Source organism: Vigna angularis, chromosome 7 (genome assembly GCF_016808095.1).
Source record: "Vigna angularis cultivar LongXiaoDou No.4 chromosome 7, ASM1680809v1, whole genome shotgun sequence".
NCBI lineage: Eukaryota > Viridiplantae > Streptophyta > Magnoliopsida > Fabales > Fabaceae > Vigna > Vigna angularis.
Genome location: NC_068976.1, coordinates 17,923,204 through 17,932,608, shown reverse-complemented (window position 1 = coordinate 17,932,608; position 9,405 = coordinate 17,923,204). Strand labels below are relative to the sequence as shown.

General features: G+C 31.7%; 1 protein-coding gene across 5 annotated transcripts; it reads left to right on the top strand.

Moving 5' to 3' along the window:
- Nucleotides 1–44: 44 nt before the first annotated feature.
- LOC108320157 (protein FAR1-RELATED SEQUENCE 9) lies at nt 45–3,941 on the top strand. 5 transcript variants are annotated; one of them, XR_008250423.1, is made up of 5 exons: nt 45–192; nt 731–2,214; nt 2,386–2,461; nt 2,717–2,831; nt 3,240–3,377. XR_008250423.1 is itself a non-coding variant. In XM_052880192.1 (4 exons), the coding sequence occupies exons 2-4, from the start codon at nt 736–738 to the stop codon at nt 3,278–3,280; spliced, it is 1,596 nt and encodes a 531-aa protein (XP_052736152.1). In that variant the 5' UTR covers nt 45–192; nt 731–735; the 3' UTR covers nt 3,281–3,428. The 5 variants fall into 5 exon arrangements, 4 of the variants coding, with proteins under 4 accessions (XP_052736152.1, XP_017406993.1, XP_017406992.1 ...); XM_052880192.1 differs by lacking the exon at nt 2,717–2,831 and having other exon boundaries at nt 3,240–3,428; XM_017551504.2 differs by lacking the exons at nt 2,386–2,461; nt 2,717–2,831 and having other exon boundaries at nt 3,240–3,941.
- Nucleotides 3,942–9,405: the final 5,464 nt, after the last annotated feature.

Genomic DNA, 9,405 nt, shown 5'->3' with positions numbered 1-9,405 from the left:
AATCACTTTATTTTTCATAAAATCAACTTCTTTCCTCTGTCACTTCCATGCCCTAATCAAAATATCAAATTAAACATTACATTCTTTACCTTTTCCCAACCCTCTCTCCCCCTCACACGCTTAACTCTCTCGGCCACCGGCGGTCTGCCGCCAAGAAAGGAAGCCACCGACGCCACGGCCGTCCGTCACTTGGTCAGGACCCTACCGCTGACAGCCACTCTGATCGTGATTTTTAGAAAATAAATTCTGGGCTGCTTTCTTGTTCTTGTGTAGTTGTAGCAACTTGTAGGTTGTTCTCGTACAGAAGAAATATTTCTGAAATTATTTAATTTATTGCTTTTTAGTATAGTAGAGTTTTCGTGTTCATGTAAAGGAGTTGTAAGCTGCATTTCTAGCTCACATTTTGTAGCCTTTAACTACCGTTGGCTGAGCTTATTTTAGACTTATATTATGTATGGCTAATGGCTTTATCTATATGAGTTCTGTGTAAGTTGATGATCTGCTTTGTACTATTCTCTTCACCCATTAAGAATATAGTATTCTTATTCACATTTGTTTCTGACGTACTGGGATTAGATATGGCAGGGTCGTATCTTTGCCGTTTCATTAAGTTTGAAATTCTAATTGATTACCTTTTCATCATTTATTTATGGATTTCGTCTAAAGTTTGAACCTGTCAACTCACCATTTATGGGACAATCCTGATCACTTTCCGCTTGCTCCCTTGCAGCACATATGAGTATATCTAGACAGCGTACCCTTGGTGGCGGGGGTCATCATGTTTTGGACTACTTGAAGCGCATGCAGGCAGAAAATCATTCTTTCTTTTATGCAGTCCAGGATGACGATGATCTCTCGTGTGGTAATATATTTTGGGCTGATGCAACATCTAGAACAAACTACTCTTATTTTGGAGATGCTGTTATATTTGACACAACCTACAAGACTAACCGATGTAGGGTGCCATTTGCCTCTTTCACTGGGTTGAATCATCATGGACAACCCGTGTTATTTGGTTGTGCATTGATTCTCAATGAATCTGAGTTAGCATTTATATGGCTATTCAGGACTTGGCTTCATGCCATGTCTGGCAGTCACCCTGTCTCCATTACAACAGATTTTGACCCTTCAATACATGTTACTGTTGCCCAAGTTCTCCCTTCAACTCGCCACCGGTTTAGTAAATGGAGCATATTTAGAGAAACCCGAGGCAAACTGGCTCATTTATATCAATCGCATCCTGCTTTTGAAACTGAATTCAAGAAATGCGTTCACGAGAGTGAGACTACTGATGAATTTGAATCTTATTGGCATTCACTCTTGGAAAGATTCTGTGTCATGGATAATGAATGGCTTCAGTCAATGTACAATGCACGACAACATTGGGTTCCTGTCTACTTGCGGGATAGTTTCTTTGGAGAAATATCTTCAAATGAGGTAAATGAGTCTTTGAATTTTTTCTTTGATGGATATGTGAATTCATCCACCACGCTACTGGGATTGGTTAGACAGTACGAGAAAGCTGTATCAAATTGGCATGAAAGAGAATTAAAAGCAGATTATGAGACCACTAATAGTAGTCCAGTTTTAAAAACACCATCTCCTATGGAAAAACAAGCTGCCAGTCTTTACACGAGAAAGATATTCATGAAATTCCAGGAAGAGTTAGTAGAGACTCTTGCAAATCCTGCTACAAAAATTGATGATTCAGGAACCATCACTACATATAGAGTTGCCAAATTTGGGGAAAACCAAAAATCTCACGTTGTGACTTTTAATTCTTTTGAGACAAAAGCTAGTTGCAGTTGTCAGATGTTTGAATATTCTGGAATTATTTGTAGGCATATATTGGCAGTCTTCAGAGCTAAAAATGTTCTCACTCTTCCATCACAGTATTTGTTGAAACGCTGGACAAGAAATGCTAAAACTGGTACATTGTTAGAAGAACATGCATCTGAATTGCCAAGTAGTTCTCGCGAGTCTATAACAGTTCGTTATAACAATTTGCGCCAAGAAGCAATTAAATATGTGGAAGAAGGGGCGAAATCAATCCAAATCTACCATGTTGCCATGAGAGCTTTGCAAGAAGCAGCTAGTAAGGTTTGTACTTTAAAAAATCAGATTACTGGAACAGCAGAGGGAGCTATAGTAACCAATGGAAGCAGTGGGGGTTTGCTTGCAGCAGATGAAGATGCTCCAACCTATCAGTCTATGGTTAGTTTCTTTGACCTTATGATTTTTTCCTCAGATCATAAACTCATTGGGTTCTCACTAAAACAATTATGTACACGAAATCTTTTCTGATGAATTCTATAACGAGTTGCATCCATGGTTAGGATAACTGTATATGTTTTTGTGTCAACAAAATAAAATGTATGGAATTAGGGGGTGGGACCATTTTTCCCCTTGTACTGTACTACCTCCAAGCTGGCTCTTGAAGATCGTGCTTGGTGTTTTCTAGGTAACCCTTTTCAATCTAGTATGTAAATAACATTTATTTTGATCTTTTATTAAGCTACCACCAACTTTAACCTTGTCTCAATTAATCATTAAACTTTACATAATGTTCTTATGAGGAATATTGGCAATGTTTTCTCGATACTTTGGTAAATGTTCAAAAGATTTTCACAAATGAATTTGGTTAGATGTCACTTAGCTCTTCCCTTGTTGAGCTAAACGGTAGCTAAACAGAAGAATCTATTGTAATATTTTGCAGATTTAATAGTTTGGTACAAATTTAATGCTGGTGATGCCATTTTACGGAAGGGTCAAAATTTATGAAGGCTCATTGCATTTCCCCTTAAACATGCGTACCATTTATACGATATTAGGTGAATAATTTGAATTTTATGTGTTTCGGTTATAACATATTTGTTGGTATGTGATGGACTATTTTTTAGTATTACTTCTTTTGTTTTAAGACTATGGTGATCTCTTTTCTCATCTCTTAATATTTTAAGAAATTGAAATTACCTTTCCAGTAAGTTTAAATTGAACCTTCTAAAGTTGAGTCTGTTGTTATGACTTGAGTCTGACATAGGATAATAGGAACGGCACATGGTCTTGATACATCCTTGTTTTTGTGCTTATCTTGTGAACCTTTTAACATTATATGATAAATGAAGAGTTTCTTTTTACTAATGCTTTAGTAGAGCGCAGGTTTTATGTGTATTTGCACCAGTGTATACACCTTTAATACATGACCTGTATTGTTGTTAATACACATGGATCTTCTGCAGCATGCAGAGAAGCTAAAAAAAATCCACGAGTTGACTGCTGAGTTAGAAGTCGCAAATCAACGATGCGAAGTGTATAGAGCAAACTTGCTAGCTGTGCTGAAGGATATGGAAGAACAAAAGTTAAAGCTATCAGTAAAGGTCCAAAATGCAAGACTTAGTTTGAAAGAATGACTGCAGTGATTGCAAAGGCTTTAATGAGGATCTCATGAAGACATCTAGCATCATAGAATATCTGAAGAAGGAAGAACAATAGAAGGAGACTACTCAAGAGAGAGAACAAGAGATGGAGCTTAAAATAAATTTATAAAATTTAGAATTATGTTTAGAAAACGTGATGAAAAATATTTTAGGAGTTTCTAGAAGGTTCTAAGATATTCTAAGGAAGAATGAAGTGAAACGATGCATGAAGCCACGTAGTCATAGTCACTTCATTAATGAAATTATGCAAGTTTATGAATTTAATTACTTCATTAATGATGAGGTGATGACTACCTCTGGACATCATCGTAGAATTTTGGACTTGAAAGGATTTTCTCATATATTCTACACACTTGAAAGGAGAATTAGAGTTTTGTGAGAATTTAGTCTTTAGCTTTAGGTTATTATCTTGAAGAGTCTATTTAAGTGTAGAATAATCTTTGTATTTATTCTTGCCTCAACTGAGGTGAAATGTTAAAACATAATTCCTTTTCTTGTTGATTCTTTTTCTGTTTATATTTTGTTCTTTATTCTTCTGTTTGGGCGAGATCCACGCATAATGGCATGGATGTTATATCGACTTTAAATCCTTTAAGTTGATAGATTCTTCGTTAAGTTCAAGAGGACTCCTTCACTATATGTACATTTTGATTCCTTTGAGGATACCGAAATAACCTATGCGTAGTTTATTACTGTCTATGTTTGAATATAATAATTGTGCTTTTGTGTGTTTTTTATCCTAGTCTCATTGAATATTTAAATTTCTCGGCAAATTATTAATTAAAACAAATGGTAGAATAGATTTCTCGTGCCCATTAGTAATGGAAGACATTTGAGAATCTTCATATAAAGATGTTTTCATTTATCTTCTTCGGTCACATTTTTAGTTACAAACAATATATTATTGGTTTCATATAGGCAGAGGTGTAATTTGACTTATGGACCAATTCCGACTTTCTTGAATAAGTTCTCTTTTATATGGTCTCCAAATGAATAAGTAAAAACAAAGTCCGAACTCTCCAAGCCCTCTTTTAAAGTAGGTTAGGCTTGAGATCAAAGTGGGTTTGATCCAACTACAATACTTTTATTAACTTCTAAATACAACACTTTTAGCCTTGGTCAAGGGTTGAGTTGAGTTGTTAAGACTTCAAGATCAATCCAAGTCCACTCGAATCAAAGTTTGAGTTGAGTTGACACAAATTGAAGGTTAAATTGAGTTGGTGCAGTTCAAAGTTCGAGTCAAGGTAAGATGAAGGTCGAACAAAGTTGCCTACGTTAAAGGTCGAGAGGAGACTATCAAGGCAAAGGTCGAGATGAGACCATTGTACCAAAGGTCAAGATGGGTCACCCGGGATCGAAGGTCAAGTGTGATGGACCTAAATCAAAGGTCGTGAGTAGCCAACTTAGGGATAAGGTTGAGAACAACCAGCCTAGGCCGAAGGTCAAGATCGGTCGACCTAGATCAAAGGTCGAGATAGACGGATTCTAGCAAAGGACGAGACATGCCAACCTTGATTCAAGGTTAAGATGAGTTTAGTCGGACCGACCCTGTTCGAAGGTTAAGACGGGTTGATCCTGGTTGAAGATTGAGACAGACTCATTCGGATTGAGGGTCGAAAGAGGTCGACTCGGTCCAAGTTTGAGACTGATAGGTTAGGACCAAAGTCAAGACAAGCCGACCTAGATAGAAGTTTGAGCCAATTCGGCCTAACCCATAACCGAATCGAGTTAGCCCATGCCCATATTCAAGCTAAGTTAGCCAAAGTCCATAGTCAAGCTAAGTCGACGTAGGTTGAAAATCAAGATGAGACAACCCTAGTCAAATGTCAAGACAAGTCGGTCTAAGCCAAATGTTAAGATAAGTTAGCTCAAGCCAAAACACTATCCAAGTCAACACAAGTTGAAATTCAAGTCGAGTTGTCCGGAATGAAGGTCAATTTGAGTCATATCAGACCAAGAGTCGATTATAGTCAAATTGGATCGATCGTCGATTCGAGTGAGATTGGACTGAGAGTCGATTTGAGTCAGATTGGATTGAGAGTCAATATGAGATGACCCAACTTGAAGAGTTCAATTGATTTTGCCCACATTAAGGATATAGTTGAGTTGACCCATATCTAACCAAACCTTTTCTATCTTGATGTTAAATCAACTCACATAAATTGGTCTAGGGTTGGTCCTCATGAGGCTTTTGAAACTATTTTGGCCATCTAAATTTTTTCTTATGTGTATCTTTTGATCTTGTAAATTGTTTTGACCTTGACTCATGTACCCATATAAAAGAGGATATGTGAGCTTAACCATATTCATATGTTTATTTATAGGGTTTTAATAACATAATTAACATAATATATATATATATATTTTGTAGAATATTTGTCATGTTAGCTGAATTAATCTCATTGAATTGTTTTTATTGTATGAAAATCATTTTTCTTATACACTTGCATTAGTATGTTTCTAATTTGTACAATTTATTTAATAACTAGTGTGATTTTATCATGTTCAAAATTCAAATCTTTAAAAGGTTTAACTATGTATTTAGTTTTTCAATTAAGGAATACTGTGTCTTTAGTCTTCAAACTAGAAATTCTAATTTTTAGATTTTTTTTAAATAATGATTGTTTTTTGTTGTAGATAATTCAATTAGTGTTATATATTGGTTAAAAGTTAATCTGTTGTTAACTATTTTTTTTATAATAGTTATATAAATTGTAATGATGTTATACGCATGTGTAAAATATAAAAATTTCATATTTAGTTTTCATTTATCTTGTTATCTTTCTTTTTCTTTCTTCTGTGTATGTTTTGGCATGTGTTCTAACAAGTATATGAGTCATCTTGATTGGAGGTTTAAGATTCTTAGGTTTAATTTTAATGTGTTGAGATTCAATTAATAAAAGAGTGATTATGTTTTAGAACTCAGTTTGGTACACTACAAAATAAAAGACAAGGATCATGGTGGAGTTTAAAGAAGTATTTACAAGGTAGGTGAATATTTGGATAATTTAAAATAATGCTCTAGACTAGGATATTTGTAGGTCAAACGTGAGATTGTTTAATACTTGCTCACATGCCAAGGTTAAGTAGTGAGTAGGGATGACATAAAATTAAAATTTAATTTATATTTTATTAATTAAAATTTAATTAAAATTAATTTATATTTAATTGAATTTATATTATATTTATATTTTTTTATAATTTAATTAAAATTTTATTTTAAAAATTTATAAAACGTATTTTTTAATTATTTACAGATATTCATGGTATTCGTAAGTTTTAAAATACTCACGAGTAATTTTTAAACGAGTATCTGACAGATAATTAGTGATTTTTTATGTGCAAAGTAACAAGTAAATATTATTATTCTTGACCTAGCCTGTTGAAATCCTAGCAGCGAGAATATATCTCTATTATGAGTCAATAAATGATGGATATTCTAAAAAAAAATTAATTATGATTGTACTAATATTTTTAATAAAAAATACTCAACTAACTAATCTTTTCCCAAATTAAGTTTTGATATTCATAGTGGATCATCATAAGTAAAACATATATTCATATATGTGATACAATGGAATTAAATCTTATGGTAAGTCCAATTCTAGACCCTAATATTGTATGTTAAGTTTATTAAAATTGATATTTAAGGTTTAGGAAGACCTTACTCTTATCATATTTTTCTTTCATATATACCTATTGTACAAAGAGAAAAAGAAAGTAAGATTTGTTCGAAAATTGTCAAGAGATCTTCTTCATATTGACTCATGTAGAATTTATATCAATATTCTAATGAGATATTAAATAAATAAATATATATATATATATATATATATATAAATACATGTTTTTGTAATATTTTATGAACAATTACACATAATATATATATATATATATATATATATATATATATATATATATATATAATTATGTTATTATTATTTTGAAGAAAATCTTATTATATATACTCGGGATCTAATTTAGTTTATACGCTTCTTGTAACCACTCTACCTCTTAAAAAGTTTGTTTAATATTCTTTTAATTGAATAATTATTTACTAAATCTTATCTCTTAAATATTTTAAATAAAGTAAACCTTAATAATAATAAATCCTCTTATCTCCTAAAAAAATATTTTAAATAAAGTAAATATTAATAATTAATGAACCATCTTCTCTTTGAATTTTTTAAATAAAATAAATCTTAATGAATAATAGACCTTTTTATCTCTTAGAAAATACTTTAAATTAAATAATTAATAAAATGCATTAGAGATATATTTTCTCATTATAATAATTTATAGGTCAAAATTCAAAGCAAAAAATATTCCAAAATAACAAAATCTAGTTGTAGAAGGTCTAACGTGGTAGACAATCATGAGTCTCAAAAGCATTAGACAAGTCTAGTTCTCCACAAAGTAGATATTCTAGTTAAACGTTGATTATAGGAGTATAACATACATTAATTAAACATACATTAATTAAACAATTCTAGTTGTAAGACCTAAAATAAATATGATAAGATGTTTCCAATTTTTTATGTTGCTTCACAAATAATGTAAAATTATGTGTGAATACCGTTAATAAAAAAACATATGTGCTTGTTGTATAACTATACATATTTGAATTTATGTGTTAATATTATTAATAAAAAAACTATGTTGTTATTTTGGATCTGTAAATAAGAAATTGGTTAAAAAACTAGTTGAGAAACACTTTGGCTAGGAAAGACTTAGTACTTAAGTTGTCTGTTGTGACGCACCTCTCTTTCCTGAAAGTCTACTCAATGAATTTTTAACCAAATTCTTATCAGACAGATTATGTACGGTTAAATTATTTCATAATATATTCAATTGTATGATTTATGTGATGAATGTATTTTATTATGTTATATATAAAATTATGCATATGAACATGGTATGAATATTTGGAGAAAATTTTGTAGTAGTTCAATGCATAGAAAGAAGCTTGTTATAATAGTATATTTTTCCAGATAAACAAAAATAGTAAGAAAAATTAAAATTTGATGATAGAGAATTATAGAATATTTAGAAGGAGGGGTTCAAAATTTTGAGAACATATTTTAGAAGATTTTGTAAAAAAATGAATAGTAAAAAATGAATAGTAAAAATGAATAGTAAAATTAAATAGTAAAAAAAAACTTTGGATAAGCATTCCAAGTTGGTATCAAGGATGATTAGATAAGTTTTGATTAATTATTTTTTGAATAGTAAAAATGGATAGTAAAAATATTTTTGGCTATAAATAGCCAAGGGGGAGAAGGAAAATTTTGTACCAAGAAAGAGGAAGGGAAATTCTGCACCAAGAATGAGAAATAAGTTAAGGAGAGAGAGAATTAGGAAGTTTTGGTTGCAAAGAGGGTAAAGACTTTGGAAGATTTTCGGAGAAACAACTTCTAAGCAAGAAAAAAAAAATTCTGGAAAAGAGATAAGGGAGTCTTTTGTTTTTTGTATGATATGAAATCTTAAATATGTTTAGAATTTTGATTCTCTTTATGAATTTAGAATTATATTATGCTTTTGTTACATCTTTCTGGAAGGATAAGAAGATGTCTAATCGGCTTTGCCAGATTCAACTTCTTGTTTCCCCATAACTTTTGTTGTGTTTCTTTTTCTCTTGCATTTTTCTGGAAGGATAAGAAGATGTCTAACCGGCTATACCAGATTCAACTTCTTGATTCCCCAAAACGTTTATTGTTTTTCTTTTTCTCTTGTATTTTCTGGAAGGATAAGAAGATGTCTAACCGGCTATGCCACATTCAACTTCTTAGTTCCCGAGAACATTTATATTAAGGTTATTTTTTTATAGTAGGATAGAGAAATCTTAAAAAACGGAGTTGGTATATTATTAGTTTATACGTTGACGTTGAGGGTCTTGTTAGGATTCGATAGAATAGTCTTTGATGATTCTTTAGTTTTATCATGTATAATCGGGAAGATTTATGTTTTA